The sequence below is a fragment of the Typopeltis vanoorti genome, chromosome 7, assembly GCF_054136105.1.
Source record: "Typopeltis vanoorti isolate ZY-2024b chromosome 7, IOZ_Tvanoo_1.0, whole genome shotgun sequence".
Classification (NCBI taxonomy): domain Eukaryota; kingdom Metazoa; phylum Arthropoda; class Arachnida; order Uropygi; family Thelyphonidae; genus Typopeltis; species Typopeltis vanoorti.
Genome location: NC_143555.1, coordinates 109157845 through 109180567, shown reverse-complemented (window position 1 = coordinate 109180567; position 22723 = coordinate 109157845). Strand labels below are relative to the sequence as shown.

The following is a 22723-nucleotide window of genomic DNA, read 5'->3' as shown; positions in this document are numbered from 1 at the left end:
GCTTTAATTGCTCAATAACACCTTATCCCTACACTGTCCTCTACAGATAACGGGGAATATGAAAAGCATTCTTGCTTCGCCCCTTTAAGCCAGTCCTTATAAGGACTATAAGGACTTCGGTATTAGGTCTAGCTACTCACTATTCACCGATGAGACCCCGAGAGAAAGCTCCATGTTCCAGCTCTGCAGTGAAAGTATCCCAGCCTTGGATTCCAGTTTCCAGACCCCGAGAGAGAGCTCCTATTACAGTCCTGCTGCCTTGGTAAGAACCCTTTGTCTTTTTTTTCTTCTTTGGTTCTTTGTGTTCCCCCTGTACCTAAGTTTAACAGGTTTTTCTTATCTGCAAACAGGGAAAGCTTGGCCTTTTCTACAGGTCTGTCCTTTTGTGGACTTGGATCGTACAAGGGTCTACTCTCCCCCCCTTTTTTTTTTGAAGTATGTCTTCAGCTCTACCGAGAGTAAGAACCTTCGGGTTTGAAATCGACGCAAGTGTACACAAGAGGACGTTTGCGAAAGCGCTAATTGACTACGTAGGGGCAGATAATATTTCTGGCTTTACCCCCTATGGAGGTGGCAGATATCAAGTAGTTTGTAAAAATACAACAACAAGGGAGAAACTACTCAAAGGGGTCGAGTGTCAAGGGAAACTTTGCCATCCTTTTGTCGTTGGTAGCATCTCTAAAAAGATGAGAATAAAGCGATTCCCTGTGGAATATCTAGAAGGAGGCAACGACATAATTAATCAAGTCTTTTCGAAATGGGGAACCGTACGAGATGTCCAAGTAGGCAAAGACGCTGACTACCCTGAATGGATGTCGGGGGAAGTCACGTTCTCGTTAACGATGAAAACAGAAGTTCCGAATTTTGTAATGATCGGATCGGCCAGGGTAATGGTGAGTTACCCGGGAGTGAAGAGGCAATGTTTTAAATGTGGAGCCCTGACTCATCTCGGGGCCCAGTGCCCGAAGTTAAAGTGTAAGAACTGCCTAACAGCGGGTCATACACTAGCACAGTGCCAATCGGCATGCCTAAAATGCGGCATTAACAGCCATAAAATAGACACCTGTCCGGACAGAAATCTGGCCGAAAAATTGGGAGGCACTATTACGTCCAACAAGGAAACAACAGCCCAAAATGTTATCGGCGCAGAACCGAATGATTTCCCCACCCTGAAGGCCGCGCATGAGGGAACAACAAAGAATCATGCCGCCACCTCCGAAACATTGCCAAGTACACCAATGGAGAAGCCTGCAACCAGGAGAGATGAAGGGCAGGAGGAACTGGCCACCGATCAAACCGCCACTACAGACGTAGCAACCGAAAATAACCAGCAGCACCAACAAAACGGAACTATCACTGCAGTCACAATAGACGAGGACACGGAGGCAGTAGATATGGAAATCAACAATGCAGAAACCACACAAAAGAGGCCAGCCAGCCCCGAAGAAGTAAATATTAAAAAATCGAAACAAGGAAGTCCGGCACAAGTTGGAAATATAAAGTCAACTTCAGAATCCACAAAGTTCCCTCATGCAAAGGCCAATGCACCTATATTGCATCTCTTAAAAGATTTCCCCGAGGAGGCGGCGAGACTACGAAAAGCAATAGAAACATTCGGAGACATTCAACTGATACTCACAGGACAAAACGGGCCAAGAGTCGTCAGTGCAAAATGGAACGACGTGTTTGTCGATAATATAAATGAAATCACTCCTGAAAAGATCATTGGTCTTATCGATGCAGAGGACGACGTGGGACTAGCACTGCACAGAGGCCTCTACATGCTAAACCACGTCCTTGGAGACAAATTAGCAGATCTCATCATTAAAACCATAACAATAGACAGCAGGAGGAGTTAAACCTCGCCTAACAAATCAGTCGACTCCTAGTATCGATCTGCCAGAGCGGGGAAAAAAAAAAAAAAAAAAAATTCTGGTTTGTTTTTTCTTCTTTTTGTCCTCTTTCAGATTAGAATTTTTGTTGTAAAAAAGGTCTGTCTATTCCACACAGGAGGGGGTATCCTGAGAACCTGGGCTGCGAAGGCTTACACCGAGGCGGTGCAGCTCCTTGTGGGCTGCATCACCCAGGCCAGGCTCTTCCCCCGCTCTTCTCAGTATTAAACTGGTCATTCAGGTTGAAATTTCAGAATTTACCTAGTTTCTCACAAATTGTTATATGTAATTTTTAATGTTATTTACTAGTTCCTCTTTTTCATGTGGTGCTTCTTTATTTTGTTTTTCCCCACTTTCCTCGGGCAGACACCTGAAGAGGTGACTGACCGGGGAAAGCTGAAAAGAACGGATGGAGGGAGATAATGTCGGAGATCTGCTTGGTGCTGACATTTAAGTCAGGCCAAGTAGATCGACTGAGGCCTCTTAACTATCTACTACTATCCACTCTATCTTTTTCTCCTCCTCTCTCACTATCAAGCTGACTCGCAGCACAACTTTTTTTTTTTAAATCTAAAGAGGCCAGTGATGAAAGGCATGAACTCCCATTCTACTCACTGATGAAGCCTCAAAAAAGGCTGAAACCAGTGGGGGCTATTATGAGTTCGCTCCCTTGGGGTTTTTGCCTTAAGGGAGCAATTTGAGTCTCCGGGGTGAGTGTTCTCCGGCACGGCCCGCTGAGGGGTTTTGTCGGTGAATGCTTTTCTTCGGAATTTGAGCGGTTCTGCTCGGTGGTGACGTGTGGGTGGAAGGCCATCACTGAGTGGAGCCAACGCTGAGATGGACGGTCTTTCGCCCACGATTGAGTGGCCTAGGGATCGTCCGAATTTTTAGAGACGGCTTTACTTACTCATAAGGCTGAAACCGGTCTGGGTGGTGACCTCCCTCCATAATGTAATAACAGCATACATTTCCTAGGAAATGTGTTTTTACATTATGGAAAATACCTAAGAATAGCGATCTGAACTTTACTCACCTTTGCAACGAGTTGCCCGAGATTGTACTACGTACTAGGATCACTTGCATTGGCTAACGCTAGTGTTCGCCGATACTTTATAGTTTACTATATTCGGCAAGAAACTCTCTGATTCCTATCTTTGAGTTTCTTATTCGGTTTTAAAACTATGTGGGATTTAATATCCCCTTAAGTTTAGTAATGTTTTCATTGCCGAAATGAAGCTTATTAGCTCTTTATACTTAAGTATTTTTTAAACGCTTCCCATTCACTGTGAAGCTCTTCCCATCCAATAATCATTGAGTTAGATTAGAGGAATGGATAAACTATAATAATTCTTGGACTTTGCTAACGCTTTAGACAGAACACAGCATATTCGATGGTTGTATAAATTGGAAAATATGGGATTGAATTATAAAATATTAGTCTGTATAAGCGGACTGACATCAAAAAGTGGTATACAGGCAATGTGAGTCTCTGCAAAATTTAAGATGAACAGTGGTGAAGCATAAGGTCCATTATTATTCAAAGACATACAGCTATTTGCTGACGATGCAATGATAGGCAAGGTAATCAGGAATTGGCTGATATAAAAGGATTTGCAGAATGATTTGAATAGGCTAGAATTGTGGGCTCGTGAAAATGACTATCAGTTCGATGTTAGTAAATGATCCATTCTCATATTGTGCTATTATGCTAGAAGAAACTGATCTTGGAGTTTTAGTAGAGAAGAAGAAGTTGACGTTCAAGAGTCATATAAGTTTGCAGTTATCGACTCAGAGGATAACTGGAAGGTTAAAAAACAAACTTTGACATGCAACGATAAGGAAGTCATTTTGTCTCCTTGCAAGGCCTTGAGAAGACCTCACTTCGATTATTGCGCGCGGGTCTGGTCTCCCGGTTTTCGTGATGATTCTGATACAGTGGAAGAAGTTCAAGGGAGAATGTCAAAAATGATATCAGGATTATGGAATTCTGATTATGAAGACAGATTAAGCATTTGTGGACCGATTGAGACTTGCAAATGATTAAAGAGCCATAAGATTTCAGTAGATGGAATTTTTCTTTTTATGGAGGGTGGGAAAAGGACGAAAGGGCATCCTTTGAAGTTGAGAATGAATGAGGTCCAAATGGGGTTAGAGCAAGATTTTTTTACTCAGAGAGTGATGCGTGATTACAATGGATGACCTTTGGAGAGTAAGTTCAGGTAGTGTGAATGAATTCAAGAAAAGTATAACTGATGCGAATAGTATGGCCTCCCTCGATGAGTCCCTTATTCCGTGGATATATTCCTTATCACTACTGCTATTATTACAACTACTAATAATCTTTTCAACCGTGAAGTTTTTCCAGAAATTCAAACAGTATTAAACAATTTCCGGAGTCTTTCATAAAATTTTTCTCTTGCATTTTTGTACAGTTCTATATTGTATTTATATTGCCTTCTTCTGGTGTTTTGCTATTTTTAATTTTATTCATTTCAAATTTTAGTCTTACATGACAGTATCTATTTTTAAGCCCTATATATTATGTTGTTTAATAATTTTATTAAATCTTTTTATATTACTTTTTATCTCCAAAGTTTATTTAAAATTTATGAATACACCTTTTTATTTTCTTTATGTGTCATCATTATAGATTACTTTGTTTGGTGTATTTATAGATGAAAAATGGAAATTGGTGAGAGAATCAATCGACCGTGAGATGCGGTGATTGATTCATTCATTACCCTTGGAGGGTAATGGATGGCAATGCTGTAGCCAATAAAGTTCTAACTGAGGCTCGGCTATTGCTGTTACCCTCCTGCCATGATAAGAGCTTTAATAGCTTAATAACACCTTATCCCTACACTGTCCTCTACAGATAACGGGGAATATGAAAAGCATTCTTGCTTTGCCCCTTTAAGCCAGTCCTTATCCTTATAAGGACTATATAAGTATTTATAGATTGGAAATAGGATTTTGGAACAATCCACCGTGAGATGCGGTGATTGATTCATTCAATCCAATACCCTTGGAGGGTAATGGATGGCAGTGCTGTAGCCAATGAAGTTCTAACTGAGGCTCGGCTATTGCTATTACCCTCCTGCCATGATCAGAGCTTTAATAGCCCAATAACAACTTGATGAAAGATGTTATTGAGATGAAAAGCATTCTTGCTTCGCCCCTTTAAGCCAGTCCTTATAAGAATAAGGCATTTTGTGGGGAATCGACCGTGAGATGCGGTGATTAATTAATACCCTTGGATTGTAATGGATGGCAATGCTGTAGTCAATGAAGTTCTAACTGAGGCTCGGCTATTGCTGTTACCCTCCTGCAATGATCAGAGCTTTAATGGCTCAATAACACCTTATCCTTACACTGTCCCCTACAGATAAAGGGGAATATGAAAAGCATTCTTGCTTCGTCCCTTTAAGCCAGTCCTTTTAAGGACTTAAGGCATTTTGTGGATTTATGGATGTGGTAGTTGGTGTGGCAATAGTGGTAACTACGTAGTACTGTATTTTACGAAATATTTGTTTTGGATGATATAAGATCGTGTAAGTATACCGTTTCTCATAACAGTTATTGTTAGGACTGGTGTGAGTGCTTTGGTGAATTGTTCTAACCTTTGACTTTTTTCTTTTTTGCATATGTCTGTGCAACTTTGGTACTGAATCACAAAAAGATTTCTCCTCTGTATTGAGGCAAGCATTTTGAGGGAGCTCTTGGGGGGGGGGGGCTCACTCATAGAACTAAAAGGAGTCTTTAAATACCAGAGCGGAAGTTTACACTACGATTTCGTTCTCAAGGAAAATCTGTAATCCTTGAAAAGGTGTCAAAAAATGCAAATAAGAATTAGGATTTCGAAGCACTCAAAGCAAAGGCCAGGCAAAAGATTTTATTCTTCTTATTATTTATTTATAGTAAAGATCCCTTCCAAGGCCTTCGGAATTTTGAGTTTATTATGTTGAAGTAAAGCTCAATGGGAACTCAAAATAAAAGGAGTTAAAATCTTTTAGGAGAATCGTTTATATAGCAAGAGAACGGCAACAAAAACACCGTGCCTATGCTCATTGCCGACCGCTGTCTCCTTGCAGATAGGGTTTTCCCAAGATATGCTTATCTGGTCATCTGGTCATGATGGTATATCTAAAAAGCGTTAAGGCTAATAAAACTATGATTTTTAACTCTCTTCAACAAATTAATTAATTAATTATCATATGATGATACAACAGCCGTGAGTCCCCCTTTACGGGGAGGTACGGCACCATCTCAGTCACCCCTCCATATCCGGGCTCGGAACCGGCATAGCTGACCAGGGTCGCCCCTAGGAATTTTGCCGCCCCGTGAAGTAGCATATTTTGCCGCCCCTCTCCCTTATTTTTCGTATAGTTTATGCCAACTTTGTCGCCCCCAAAGAAACTTTCCTCCCCTTGAAAATGCACGTCTTGCACCGTCGGTAGGGCCGGTCGTGTAGCTGACGAATCAGGCCTATGGCTGGGTTAGTATTCCTGAACGTAATCAGTGTGTGTTCACGGGGCCGATTTTCCTGCTTGCGGGCTGAAAAACACCAGATAAACTGGCGGAAAAAACCCTTCTGTCCACGGCCAACTTGGCTATGGCCGAGGATGATCCTTAAGCTCCACGCGTCATCGACGGGAATCGAACCTAGGACACTCCTTCCCCAGGCATATGGTTGCGAAGCGCAAAGCCACTAAGCTAACCGCGCGGACTCTCCAACCAATAAGTACAAGATGTGAAGATAAAAATAAAATAATAAGCTATCTTAATGAACTATGTAGATAAACATATTACACGTAAATCTTTTCCAAGATTTACATCAGCAAAGATTAGAAAGCTACGAGTTACCGCCTCTGTTGTTATAGCCACGAATCACCTCTCCTTATTTTCATCTGAAGGAAGAGTCTGGATATAGTATTAGGTGACAAACCTTTATTCTAATTCTAAAAGGGTGTAAGAGGGTGGGCATTACTAGAGACCTATACTACGACGTTATAAATAATACAGGGATTAATATGATGTAATTCTATAGAGAAAACTTGGACTCAGAAATCCCCACTCATCCTTAAAACCCAATTGGAATGCTGCTGAGATCTGGAGATCGTGAATCTTCCATAACGATAGTTTTCCTTGGTTATATTAAAAGACATTTTGCATGAAGAATGGTGATGTTTAGTACTTTGAATGCACATTGACCATGCGATGATGTAGTTAGTTTGAATCAATGAAATTGGACATTTTATTGCTTCTAAAGAATATCATCAGCGCCTGGTCAAAGTGTATTCGAAGAAAATGCGTAGAGAAAAAGAGATAACTTTAAAGTTTTTAAAATTTAATTTTTATTTTTAAACTTTTTAAATAAACCTCGAAATGGTTTATTATTTCCTCTCCCCACTCACTACCATTTTGCTGGTCGATGTGCGCAGATCCATCCACATTTTTGTGTTTATTTTTTACTTATAGAAATATCTGTGTTTCATTATTATTATTATTATTATTATTTGAGTTCAAGAGTTCAACTGAATTTAAAGTAGCCTTTTATTAATTGAATTTAAGACTTCAAATTTGTCGAGTTATTTCTATTTGAATACTATTCAACCTGGAACTCGGAGTCAAAAGGTTGTAGTTGATTTCATTGTTTCTATACAGACAGACACCATTATTTTTATTCAAATAAATACATCAAGATTATCTTTTCATATTATTTTGTTCCTTTTAGAATATAATTTAAATTAAAAAAAGAAAATTATATAAAACAAATTATAAACTATTGAAGTTTATTATTTTTTTGCATTTAAAACTAAAAAGAAGGAAATACATGAAAATAAAATAAATCACATTATCTACACCTTATCACAAAATGCTTATATTAGAAATAATAATTATACGAATTAAAAGAATTTGAATGTCAGTATGAATGTGTGTGTTGATGTATTCAGTTCTTGTATCTTGTATAGTTTTATTTCGTATAAAAGCATGGAAAATATACAATTTCAATTAAGTCTTGGAAAAAAAAAATCATGATAAGGTACAACTATGTCGTTTATGTTCGGCATTATGCTTTGTCTTCGAATAAGTAGGATATAAAGGAAATGAACGGCGTCTTTTTTTAACTGCCGGACTTAAAGCATAACGTATATGGGCTTGAGCCAAAACTTCCTTAAAGACACTTAAAATATTGCAGCCAGTTTTTGCCGACGATTCGATGTATCCACACTCCCAATCAATTGTTACAACCGTTTCCGAAATCTCTTTTCTTATTTTTCGTTTTTCTTCCAAGTCAGTTTTATTGGCCACAACAACGATGGGAGCGCCACCTGGTCGCATTTGTAATATTAAGTCTCTAAGTCGGCTTACTTCTTCGAAGGATTCTGCGCACTCAACAGAAAAGACAAGAACGAAGGCGTCTGCAGAGGTTACCGCTAGACGTTGCATGGCAGGAAATTCGTATGTCCCACTGGTATCGAGGATATCTAAAGTAAGGGAAGCACCGCCAATTTCGTACTCACTACGATAGAGTTCTTCAACTGTAGCACAATGATCGACAGGAAATCTATCGTAAAGAAACTGCTGTACTACCGCCGTCTTGCCAACCCCACTAGCACCCATAAAAACAACACGGGGATGGTCGTTAACCTTTTGAGAGCCAGAATCTGCAGCACTCAGAATGGAACTATTATACAGGCTGGGCATCGTACTAATGTGAGAATACAAATGATAACCTAGAAAGAAAAGGCAATGAATGTCAATATTATCCATAAACAACAAAGAAGAGTATAAAATATAAATACATGAAGGTTAAGTATAACCGATTTTAATCTTATAACAATATAATTTTACTAATTTAAATTTCATGATAATTTTTTACGTATAATGTATATGCTGGAAGTTTATTTTGCCCTTGGTTAGACTATAATAAATTTAGTTTAATTAAAGGATTAAACTAAATTTATTATATAGTCTATATGTTAAAATCGGTAACACTCAAACTGATCACAGGCCAGAGAGTTCATTATGTGAGTGTGTCCAGCCAATTTAGAAATGTTCTAGTCATAATTTTAAATGTTTTTTTTTCTTTTTCATTCACGCATTTTATTTAGCTTATTTATTTAACAAGTATATATTAACGATTTCGTTCTATCCATAAACACTATTATGTACTGAATAAATGCTGATTGATTTAGTTTCTGTAATTTTGTTTCCAATTATTATTTGAATTTTTATTAAAATAAAAATAATTTATATATATATATTATATATAAATTACTTTTATATATTAAATTATTTTCCTATATATATAAATTACTTTTATTTAAACAATTTTCCAATAAATACACACACACACACACACACACATATATAAATTAATTTTATTTAAATTATTTTCCAATAAATTATTTTTATTTAAATTATTTTCCAATAAATTATTTTTATTTAAATTATTTTCCAATAAATTATTTTTATTTAAATTATTTTCCAATATATATCTAATCAATTACTTATATATATATATATATATATATATATATATATATATATATATATATATATATATATATATATATATATATATAAATTACTTATATATATATTACTTTTATTTAAATAATTTTTCAATAAATATATATATATATATATATAATATATAAATTTATATATATATTATGATTAAAGTGATAAATCCTGTTATTATTAAAAATTACCGGTTAAAGTGAATAATTCCTAGAGGAGTCTGGTAAATGTAATAAAAACATGTTTATAGGTTTTATATATAAATTTTCATTCTCAATAGAAATTATAACAGCTTTGGTTAGTTTATAATGAAAAAAGTAGGGACAGTACTTTTTTGCACTCAATGAAATTAGAAATCATTATAAACTAACCTAACCTAACTTTTGTAGGTTGGAAATCATAAACTAACCTAACCTTTATTGGTTACGTTAGTTTAGGTCAGGTTAGGTTAGTTTATAATGAAAAAAGTAAGGAAGTACTTCTTTTGCATTCAATGAAATCAGAAATCATTATAAAGTAAACTAACCTGGATGTCGCATGTCGAACCTGAGTGTAGTCGTAGTTTGTCGTGGGCAGATTAATGGGGATGAAAGATAAACGTCGTTGTAGGCAGAGCTTAATAATTAAGGGCAGATACATGGGGATAACAAATAAAAGTTGTTGTGGACAGATAAATGGGGATATAGTTAAATCAGAGAGGAATTGTCAGTTTTTTTCCTCCATTGATGAGGAAAGAGGTATAGCAACGATGTTTATCTATTATCTCCATTCATCTGCCCACAACAACTTTTATTTGTTATCCCCATTTATCTGCCCTCAATCATTAAGCTCTGCCCACAACGACGTTTATCTTTCATCCCCGTTAATCTGCCTACGACAAACTACGACTACACTCTGGTTCGACATACGACATCCAGGTTAATTTAGGTTAGGTTAGGTTAGGTTATAATGATTTCTGATTTCATTCAGTGCAAAAAGAAGTACTCTCCTTACTTTTTTCATTATAAACTAACCAAAGCTGTTATAATTTCTATTGAGAAGGAAAACCTATATATAAAATTTATAAACATGTTTTTATTACATTAACCAGACTCCCGTAAGAATTATTCACTTTAACCGGTTTAAGTGATTAATTTACGTAAATTATTCACTTTAACCGGTAATTATTAATAATAACCGGATTTATCACTTTAACTGTAACATATATATACATTACTTTTATTTAAATTATTTTCCAATACATATAGATAAACAATTTTCCAATATATTGGAAAATTGTTTTCCAATGTATATATATATATATTTTTTTCCCCAATGTATATATATGAAGAATTGAATGACTAGAACCGAGATTTAAGTAAAAAGGTTTTAATATAAAAACACTACTTTTCGGTCTGTAACAGCCTTCTCCAGGTGACATCATAAAAGAAAGAAAAAACACTAAACATTGAAGGTTAAAAGACTATGAACAACATAGACAGTCTCTATACATAATTAGCATGAAAACGTTGTAGTTGTATTTGAAGCTGTTCTTTCGTTTGTTGCATTGTTGGGAGAGTGCGTGCTTGCAGCATCACGTGAACGCCAGTACATTACCATCCTGCCCCTGCCATGATCAGAGCTTATATATATATATATATATATAAGCTCTGATCATGGCAGGATGGTAATAGCAATAGCCGAGCGTCAGTTAGAACTTCATTGGCTACAGCATTGCCATCCATTACCCTCCCAGGATACACATTTAGTCGCCTCATACGACATGCATGAGCTACATTGGTGCTATTCTTATCCTGGCAACCACAAGGGGATGATTTTTAAGATTATTAAAAGAATTCTCAAAATTCTTTTAAATATATTAACATTTTAAAATTAATATTAATTATACAATAGTTTTATATAATGAATTTTAAAATTTCTTTTAATAATACGAATTACAACAGCAATACCATTATTGTCACAAATAACCCTACTTTTCAAATAGACTAAGAACTACATCCAGATTCAGTTTTTGCGTTTGCCTTTGTTCGTTTTTCTCTAACCTTATTTCAGGAGTTTCAGAAAAAATAAATTTAGGAAAATTTGTCTGTCATGGAAAAAAGGAATGGGTGTTGTGTAGCATTGTGGAAGTGGCATGTGCATCTATAGCGCTAGGCCATCTGAAGAAAGACTTTTAAATTCCCTCTAGTCGTTGACTAGAGGAACTTTTTAAGCATTTCTTCAACCACTTCCAGATCTCTGGCATGGAGAAAGCAAGTTTAATTCTTCGGGAAACTCGGGCCTTTAATCTCGCATCTTAAGAATATTAATTGTATAACTAACATTATTACAGACAATAACAGGAATGTTGGGAATGAGGGAAATGAGATGGCAGCAGTTCTCTGTCATACTCCTCTCTCTCTCTGTGTGTGTGTGTCCGTCCGTCCGTCCTGAAAAGCTTTGAATTAGGGATAGTTTAGGCTCGCTATCAATAATGGTTTTAAGGATGGAGAGGGGCTGCTCATTTATCTTGAATGATTAAATTAGGGCTAAAGGAATTCCAATTACTCCCTTTGGGGATTAAAAGGTGTCAGAGATTTTATTACTGTTTTTAAAAAGAGGAGTGACATTTTAGAAATTTGTATATTTTTAATAATGTAAATGAAATAATTCGATGTCTTGTTAATTATTATGTCTAATTGCTGTTTGAATACTTTTCACTTGAGAAAAATCCCACTTCATGAAGTTGCTTTTATTAACAAAAATTCTTCTTACCTTTAAATCAGAGATAGTGTACCTCAATGGAAGTGATATTTGCACTGCTAGGCATAAGCCGCGAAGAGTAGACTAGGTTCGATTCTAGTCGCCAACTAGAGGAACGTTTTTCCGAAGTACTTTCTTCTACCGGTTCCTGAGTTAGTCGATCTCTGGCACGGGCAAGCAGGTTTTTCATTCTATAAACACAAGAAAATCGACTATAGAACCCTCACTATGTTTCCGACATTAAAAATATCGTGTTAGAATTAGGGACCACGAGATGGCGGCATTTGTTAGCGGTCTCTTCACTGGATGTGGATTAAAATTAGATAAACCTGGGCCAACTGTCTTTGATTGGCTACCAGTGGAGATTGAACTGCCCACTCAGTCTCGAAAAATTAAACAGAGCTAGAACATCCTCTCCTGCTCCCTGTTAAGGAAATAAAAGGGTTATTGATGATGATGATAATGACCTTTAAAAATATCCAAAATATCATCTGCTGACTTTACTGTTTCTCTCTAGCTATGATCCATTCTTGGATACCAAACCTTTATTTCCATAGAGAGTAGTGACAGATTCAAAATTAGGAATGTTGACAACTTTGAGCCACATTATTCTTGAGCATTCATATTTTCTGATAATTTTAATTCTGCAAGAAGGGGAAATTGGATAATTCGAAAAAGCGAATCGATGCTGACATCATAAACTGTTAACGTAATAACTCACATAATAATTAGACATTTTGTATATTATTTTAACTCGATCCTCGTCGCAACAAGAGGAATATTTATTTCCGATATTTCAATTGAAGGTGAGGTGGTCGATCTCATACGGTGGAAGCAGGTTTTTTTCTTCCAGAGACTCAGTTCTTTTCATCCTGCATGCTGGAAAATCTGCCAAGAGAAGAAACGCAATTTACAGACAAAAGCGCTGTTGTGGTGAGCGGTAGATGGCGCTGTGTTGATTGTGGTATGTGTGGAGTTGGAGGATTAATAGTTGAGACAGTGAGTTGTGTGTGTGGTGGACTGTGCCTTCCCACGAAGAGTCCTTAAACTCTTTGAAGATTTCAATTAATAATAAGAAGATTGGAAGTCGAAACAATGGCCAAAACCTTTATTCTCATTAAAACTCAAAAACTATATAATATATCAGAATTGTTGTTGTTCTTCACTTCGACTGTCATTTAGCTTTAAAAATTTCACTTTAACCTATAAAACAACTTGTTTAAAATACTATGGCTAATTTTAATTTAAAAAATTACAAATTCTTGAATATTTTAAAACTTTTATAGATTATAAGAAATACACCAAAATAATATGTTCTTGTTTCTATTAAAAAGAACTTTGCCTAAGAATGTTAACAAAATACCCCGTGTGGTGGCCTAGATAAGAATAGCCCCACTGTAGTCCATGCATGTCGTAAGAGGCGACTGAAATGGGATGCAGAGTTTCGCTCTCTTAGATTTCTTCCGGAATTTTGCTTCCGGTGAGGGGGGGGGGCTTAGATTTCGTTTTTTTTTTCCCTGAGAGCATTTTGAGTCTCTAGGGAGGGTGTTCTCCGGCGTGGCCTGTGAGGGGCTTGTCAGTCGATGCTTTTCCCTGTAACATGAGCGGTTCTGCTCAGTGGTGGTAGGGGGGGGGCGTCACTGAGTGGAACCAACGCTGAGTTGGACGATCTTTCGGCCACTCGTAGGGGTGGTCAAGGGGATCGCCTAAGTTTTAGAAGGAGCTTTACTTACATAGCAGCTCATGCATGTCGTACGAGGCGACTAAAATGCGTACCCAGAGAGGGTAATGAATGGCAATACTGTCACCAATGTAGTTCTAACTGAAGCTCGGTTATTGCTGTTACCCTCTCGTCATGATCAGAGCTCATAGCTCAATAACACCCCATCCATACATTTCCTTCTACAGATAACGGGGAATATGAAAAGCATTTTTGCTTCACACACACACACACATACACAAAGCACCATCTTAAATTTATAGATAAACATAACAAGTCCTTGTACAGCATTACAATAGAATTGCATGCTGTTAAACTTACGATTACGGGTCCGTTTTAGAAATGAGTGGTTATGGAAACATAATGTTATTATAAATAGCAATCACTGAGACACAAATGAAGACTTTGAGTTCAGCAAGAGGTCGCCCTGCCTTTCAACTTAGCCTTTCATAATATTTCTCGGGTTTTGTTTTCTTTCATACTTCTAATGCATATTGATCTCTACGATTTTCCTCCTCCTACGACTAAATCACGCTGATGACTTCCAAAAGGTCGTTGTCATTTTCTAAAAACTCTGCTCTAAAGATAAAACGAGTACTGGATCGTGTGAGCTAACGCTACGTGAAAAAAAAAATCCCCAAATAAGAAATACTTTTTTTCTTTCTTTCTCAGTTGAAGTAGTCAGTTTTATGCTGAGAACAGCAACAAAAATCGAGAAAAGAACAAACACACTTGAATGTAACATTAAATACCAAACGGGAAATGATAGCACTTCCCCAAATGATTTATGATGAACGATTGTTATAAGTATTTGCAGATAAAATCGATTTTTTGTGTTCGTTTTTATCTGTCACTTAAACACTTCGCTTTTAGAAACATCCAATAATGAAATTCACTTCTTGGAAAGAAGTCAAATGACACCATAGTGTGAGGAACAAACAGCCATAACGCCCAGATGTAGGATGATCTCATTTCGCTGCGATGACTGCAGCAGTTCTACGGGGCATAATTACCACAAGCGAACGATAACGATCAATGGGAATTTTGGACCATTCGTCCTGGTGGCATGTAATGAAGTCCTGGATTGTTGTAGGACTGGCGTCCTTTAACCTCATCCTATGCCCCAGTTTATCACACAGATGTTCAATAGGGTTGAGATCAGGGGTCTGTGGAGGCGAGCCACGTATGGTGACGTTCACGTCCACAAACCACGCAATTATAGCAGCGGCCTTATGACGATGCATTGTCTTGCTGAAAAAACAACGGACAGTTCCGGAGAAACGTCATAAAGTAGGAAGCATTGCATTCTCCAGAATGTTCAGATCTCTCTCAGAGTTCATTCTTCATGACACCACAAACGGAGGTAGGAGGTCAAACCAGGAAAAACTGGACTATATCATCACACCGCTACCTCCAAAATTCATAGTTGGAGTTACACACTCTGGTACCAAACCCACACCCGTCAATCTACTCGGCAGAGGGGATGTAGCGTGATTGGTCGCTCTATGACACAGTTTTCTTCGTCCGCTCTTTTCACCGCTGAAAACGACGCTGCATGTTGGTTCGGGTAACGTGGGGCTTGCATAATGCGGTTCTAGTTCTACCATGGAAACCCATGTTGTGAATCTCGGTTCTGAATGTTTAGTGCAGATTTGTGTTCCAGTCGATGCCCAGAACTCTGCAGTCAACATATCGGCCGACGAATGACGGTTTTTACATATTGTCATTCGTGGCGGTCACGTTCTGTGACTCTGGCAGGTCGTGCACTACGGGTAGCTACTATAAGTAGCTACTTATAGTTGACCTCCTGCGCTTCCATCTCAGTATGGTATCACTGACTGTTGACCTGGGATGGCTCAATTCGTCAACAATTTGCCGAACAGATAAACTTGCAGCATGGAATCCTATCACGACGTCTCTTGCAAACTCTGTCAGTTCCCTTCTGATAGCCGGAAGCAGTTGCACTGACTTGAGAGCATCATATTCCTCCAATTTATACCGGTTACAAATACGCGACTCGGTCCAAATAAAACCAAGTGGTATTTCCTGTTTTTCTGCCAGCACTTTCATAGTTACCTGTTTAAGGAAAAATTTAATAAAGTAATATGGTAAGAAGATGGAAATCGATATCACTTTGACATAAACCTTTTGCACTTGAAATCAATAAATTGCATATCGAATACTGAGGTAATGTTCGGATGAAGGAGGCAATAACAAGATGTTAAACACAACAGAGAAAACCGCTGCACTAATGAAAAGTTTGGATAATGAAGTTAATATATTTGTATTACAGAAAACTCGGATCAAATCTTATTCGAACTGGATTCGATTATTGACCAATGATCTAATCTTAGATTTATAGGTAGCTGGAATACCGCAGAGAAGGCACATATACAAATACGGATTACGGACTGTTCAGTCTGAGCGTTAAAATGTGTGTTGTTATTTATGAGGAGACATGTTGGAAAGATAAACTATCATAAACAACTATAGTTTACCAAAATATAGTTTTTAGTATCTTTATTAACAAATGCAGTGAGTACAAATAGCTAACTACAGACGAGGATATGCTACAAAATGAAATATCTACTCATTTTCCTGTTTTAGACATGGAGTAAATATTTCATGGTTCATGTGGTTTCGTGAATCCATCGTGACCAAAATTCTACTCTTTTATTAACTTCATCTAACCCTCAATAATGTACTTGCAAATATTCATCTGGCTTTAGAAAGAAGATGGAAGTCATATAGCCAAAAGTTTGGGATATACGGTGAGGGTGTCTCCGTGCAGTAAATTTCTTCATACCATTTGTGGAACTGTTGTGAATCCATACATTGTTGTGGGTGGAGAAACAATGGCTAAACGATGTCCGGAGGACCCCTTCAAATCCGTTTTTATTTGCAATATTTCGACGTAGTCTTCGGAGTTAATGGTGATGCTAGTTGGCATGAATTCTGAAAATCACGCCATCAGTTCCCATAAAGCAGTTCTGTCGAGATTTGTACTGCAAATACGTGCGGTTCTGTGTCTAATATCTACACACTCATATCCATAAAAAGTTTTTCCTTAATAACTGCATGGAATATTAATCAACAGAACGTATTCGCTGACATCGTCTCCTCACACTACGCCATCTTTCTGCTATAATTCATGTAGCAGAACTCGTGAGACTTTTACCTAAGTACAAGAAAGTTTAATGAACAAACGACTGAAGATAGTTTAGTTCCACTGCTAAATGGGTTTGTTTATTTCTTTTAAAAGAATAGAAGATAGTTCTTTTCTGATGCAATGGACGAGCACTGATATTATTATCACTACTTAGGTAACATCTAAGGAGCTGGGATTTAAATGTCACAATGTCCATCATACCCCACACATTACACTCCCCGTATCCTTTGATAATGTACTCTGTATGGCTACCATCAAGCAAAACATAAACACCCACTCATAACTTCTCTGCTTTTCATGCCTCCTACGTAATACCAGAAACGCCTTTGTACAGTCATTCTTCTCCTCCACATAAAGTATTGATTTCCTCATTGTTTCGTATTTCCTCCTACACAACAGTCTCGAAAGACAGACTTTAAAACCCCCAAATATGAGTTACATTACACCTTATTACATAGTAATTATTTTCGTGTTAGTAAACCGATAATGAAGAGAAACCTACTGCTTTGTCTTTCCAATCATTACCGTAATAACTTTCGCCATGATATTACTGACTAACACCGATAGAAAGCATCTTTCCATTCTTTAAATCTAATCATTTCCACTTGTGTTGTGTTGCGTGCATGAAGGATACAATTTTGTATTGTATTTCCGATGATGATGACAGAGTACCAGATGATGTGACAGAGATGAAATATTGGAGTCATTAAAACCTGGTTTAATTTCATTCCACTGTATTCCACCTCTTTCATGCTACTTCATTTCTATTAAACTGTCAACACGAACCTTCCATCCCCGCATTCCACACTGCAACCTTGCCCTTAGCAACATTTAAATGGCATCCGTACTTCTCTCTACCCATGAGCCTTTGTAACAGCGATACCGCCCAGACTTCAGTCCCTGTTATCCTTCCTATTTTATAAGTATAATCAGTCTAACTAAACAGCTCCTCTAAAACTATGTGCAGTATCACTAAATGTATTAAAACGCATTCTCAACCCAACAAGTTAGGGGTTCGAATCCTACCGTGTCATGGATGTTTGTGAAAAGATTTTTAGGTAGTAGATTTTTTTTTTAATGCTCATTTATATTGCATTATAGTTAAAGCTATTTCTACAGGCAATTTATAAAACACATTTATTACTTCAGACATTAAAGTCATACAAAAAAGGAGTGGGAATTCCAATTATAACTCATATTATCAAATGAATAGAAATGACACGTATAATTAGGGATAATTATTTTCTTTACTATAAACGAATTATTACAGTCCTTGATAAAGAGACCTCATCGTGTTTGACGTACAAGATAAATGAAAGCTGTACAGAGAAAATTACTCGTAACTACCAAGAAAGTAATGCGACACTGAGCCTTCCTAGAGAGAAGTAAACATCCTGTCTTGTCTTTCTGACTTCGGTAGCAGCATGCAAGGATTAGAAAAGCTCACTAATCATTTCCTCGAAGATCGTGTCCTAACATATTGTTGATGGATTATTAGCCTTCGTATATTAGGATTATTGACACGTCTGACCTTGTGTTGCAAGCAGTTGCTTAATAATAATAAACAAATGATCGCGAATATTAGTACCTCTTCTGATAGTTATTTAATTAAAAAGGACGATGATTCGTCTTGGTACATTGCATTCATATAATAAAAGAGTGGCGTATTCGGAAAGCAATTATTACAGCATCTCCAATTTATGTTCTTAAAGAGAGGAGGGATAGAGTTATAAATTGCGCAAGGTCCAACAATAAAGTACCATTTTCAAAAAAAAAAAAAAAAAGGGGGGGGTTTCCGCATATCTTAAAGCAAGCTTAAGACGAAACTGTAAACTAAAAAAGAATCTGTTTTTAACTAAGATAAAAATGGATGTAGGTTCGTGGATTTTTTTATTTTTTTTATTTTAGCAAAAAGCTTACCGCTGAATTACTACAACAAAATGTGGTAATGCGAACTGTGGTAATAAAATAATTCGTCACATCCGTAAGGATGTGACGAATTATTTTATTATATATGTATCTGTGTCGATTTTTATTTATTTATTCTTGTGGGATACCCCCATTCCTCGACTGCCCCTCAGGACTGGTTGAGCTCTCCCAGTGAGGGATTTAATATGTATTTTTGGACTGCAGCTTGTATGTGTTCACGGGTCCGGTTTGCCTGCTTGCGGGATGAAATACCCTGCTGTTCACACCCAAGATCGGATATATATATATATATATATATATACTATCTGCCAATAACTGTAGGTTTATTAATCATCGGCCCTCAAACCGTTCACCGGATAAGGTAGTCAGCCCCACGCCCCAGTGTATCCTATGTCCTGTAGTGTCCAATTTTATATATATATATATATATATATATATATATATATATATATATATATATATGTACATACACATATATACACATATATATAAAATAAAATAAAAAATATATATATATATACACACACACACACTATCTACCAATAATTGTACACTGTAGCAATTTACAATTGATACCAGAAGGCGAACCCTAATATCGGGTATGTCCACCTTTCGCTTTGATCACCACCACCACCCTTTGAGGGAGGCGTTTCACCAATATGCGGCAGACATCAAGTGGAATTTGTCTCCATTCCTCCATCAAAGCAGCACTGAGTTCAGCGACAGATCGAGGACGTGCTGCTCTGGACTTCAATTGCCGTTCCAATTCGTCGCACAGGTGTTCGATGGGGTAAAGATCAGGACACTCTGCAGTCGTTTAACACCCATCTCTTCACACCATTCCATGACACTGCAGCTTTGTGGCATGGGACATTGTCTTCTTGATGGTAACACGAGTCCGTTCCTTAAAAACTCCACAGTGTAGGAAGCGCCTAATTATCCAGAATATCAAGGTACTCAGCTGCCTTCAAGGAACCACGGTCAATGACTAGTGGTCCACTCCAAACCACAGCATTACTACTCCACCACCAAACTTTACTGTGGGTACAACACACTGTGGTAACAAGCGTTCACTAGGCTGCGTCCACACTTACACCCTGTCATCAGACTGGAAACAGGCGAATCTTGATTCATCGCTCCAGAGAACCGTTTTCCACTGGTCGATCACACGCTATTTACACCAAGCCAGACTTATTCGTCGTTGTGATGTTCGGCTTGTGTGCTGCTGCTTTTCCATGGAAACCCAGTAAATAGAAGTCTTTTCGTACAGTGTTAGTGCTCACGAGGTGTTACTGGAGCTCTGGAACTCAACACAGATGGTTATATATATAAATATATAAATATATATATATATATATATATATATATATATATATATATATATATATATATATATATATATATAAATTGCATTTTTATCGATCTATGAAAGTTTTAAGAGTGCATAGCTTGTCGGCGCTCATTTTAATTGGACCAATGCAATTAATTGTAGGATAACGTTGAATACTTTAATTTATCAATTAATATAATTTTAAATATGGAAAGCATAAAGGTCAAACGAACAAGCGATGCTTTATGCGCGCCGTTTACGTAGATTAGATTACCATTGGCAAAACTCAAATACAAGGATAATTTGAATTTTGATACGATTTTTAAATATAACTGTATGATGTGCACAGAAATCGGAAAAAGAATCCACTTGGGAAATTATTATTTTTCCGGAATGAACCAAAGACGGATTGAAATAACTCGTTTTACTTAAATATTTATACACAAGTTCCAACCTTGCACCTCGACTATAATCATACAATCGCGAAAAGTCTGGCAGAAAACTGGACATTCCATACATCGTCAACACTGCTTTACATTATAGATATGAGCAAAAAAATATAAATTATTTATAGAAAATTATAAATAGCTTTAAAACTTGTCTATATCGGTGTCCTAAACACGTCAGTTCACACTTCACGTACGTAGAACAGATGAAATTCAGAAAAAAAAAAAAAACAGCAACTCATGATAAATGGCAATCATAAATATAATTGATTCAATATAAATCATAATAGTTAATAATTAAAAGTAAAGAGGCGATTTGGTTGAAATAATCCTGACACATTAGAAAAGTTAGTTCTAATGAAAATTCACAACGATCGCAAACGTTTCTTTATAAAAATTGTTTCTATAACGAAGACTCCATGCGCAGTGTCTATTTATCAACACTTTATATCTGCAAATATGTTAAAACAGAAAAAATATAACAAGCAAATTTTTATCGTATTTTTCATGAAGACATTAAAATTTCTATTTTATTTACAATTTAAACCATATTATTATTATTTGGGTAGATGGGCGAAGCAAGAATGCTTTTCATATTCCCCGTTATCTGTAGAAGAAAATATATGGATGGAGAAATATGCTGTTACCCTCCTGCCATGATCAGAGCTTATAGTCTGATCATGGCAGGAGGGGTAACAGCAATAGCCAAGCCTCAGGTAAAACTTCATTGTTTACAGCATTGCCATCCATTACCCTGTATTGGTACCCATTTTAGTCGCCTTGTACGACATGCATTTACTGTTCTAATCCAGGGCATTACACGGGTCTAAAAGAAACGAAGATAATTTATCTTCTCAAAAGTAACGAACGACAGCATCCAAAACAATGCGATACTAAATTTAATAATAGTCCTTATAAGGACTGGCTTAAAGGGGCGAAGCAAGATTGCTTTTCATCTTCCCCGTTATCTGTATAGGACAGTGTAGGGATAAGGTGTTATTGAGCTATTAAAGCTCTGGTCATGGCAGGAGGGTAACAGCAAAAGCCGAGCCTTAGTTAGGACTTCATTGGTACAGCATTGCCATCCATTACCCTCCTAAATTAAATTTAATATTCCTTATAAGGACTGGCTTAAAGGGGCGAAGCAAGAATGCTTTTCATCTTCCCCGTTATCTGTAGAGGACAGTGTAGGGATAAGGTGTTATTGAGCTATTAATGCTCTGATCATGGCAGGAGGGTAACAGCAATAACCAAGCCTCAGTTAGAACTTCATTGGCTACAGCACTGCAATCTATTACCCTCCAAAGGTATTAATCAATCCACCATTCAAATTTAATATCAAATTCCTTATAAGGACTGGTTTAAAGGGGCGAAGCAAGAATGCTTTTCATATTTCCCGTTATCTGTAGAGGACAATGTAGGGATAAGGTGTTATTGAGCTATTAAAGCTCTGATAATGGCAGGAGGGTAACAGCAATAGCCGAGCTCAGTTAGAACTTCATTGGCTACAGCATTGCCATCCATTACCCTCCAAGGGTATTGGATTGAATGAATCAATCACCGCCTCTCACGGTCGATTGTTCAATATACTCTCCATTAATCCACCCAAAATTTAATATTAAAATATCTTATCATAATTATATTATTTTTATATAAAAAATAGAATGGTGTTTTATATTTCCTAATTAAACTTTGGAAATGTTAAAATTTTTAAAATATTTTTAAAAATGTTAACTGCTTTATTTATATTTAAATATTTTTGTATTTAAAACTATATTAAAATTTTAAATATAATATACTTGAAATAATACAAACATGAAATAAATTTACATAATCAAGCTAGCTATAGTATATGACTGACCTTCGCTGCTATGCGCTTTTTTTATTTCTTACAATCAGAGAAATTCGAAATCAATTTACCTGCTTTGTAATCCCTTGTTCCTTTTTCTCCTATCTTGATTGCCTGAG

The 22723-nt window shown here is 36.8% G+C and overlaps 1 protein-coding gene across 1 annotated transcript in view; it reads right to left on the bottom strand.

Moving 5' to 3' along the window:
* Positions 1-7829: 7829 nt before the first annotated feature.
* LOC150104955 (ras-related protein Rap1-like) overlaps positions 7830-22723 on the bottom strand; it is a 28591-nt gene continuing 13697 nt past the window's right edge. The window contains exon 2 of the mRNA XM_090396062.1: positions 7830-8629. Coding sequence (XP_090252188.1) covers positions 7926-8600 — 675 coding nt within the window. The 5' untranslated portion in view covers positions 8601-8629 and the 3' untranslated portion in view covers positions 7830-7925. The remainder of the gene's footprint in view (positions 8630-22723) is intronic.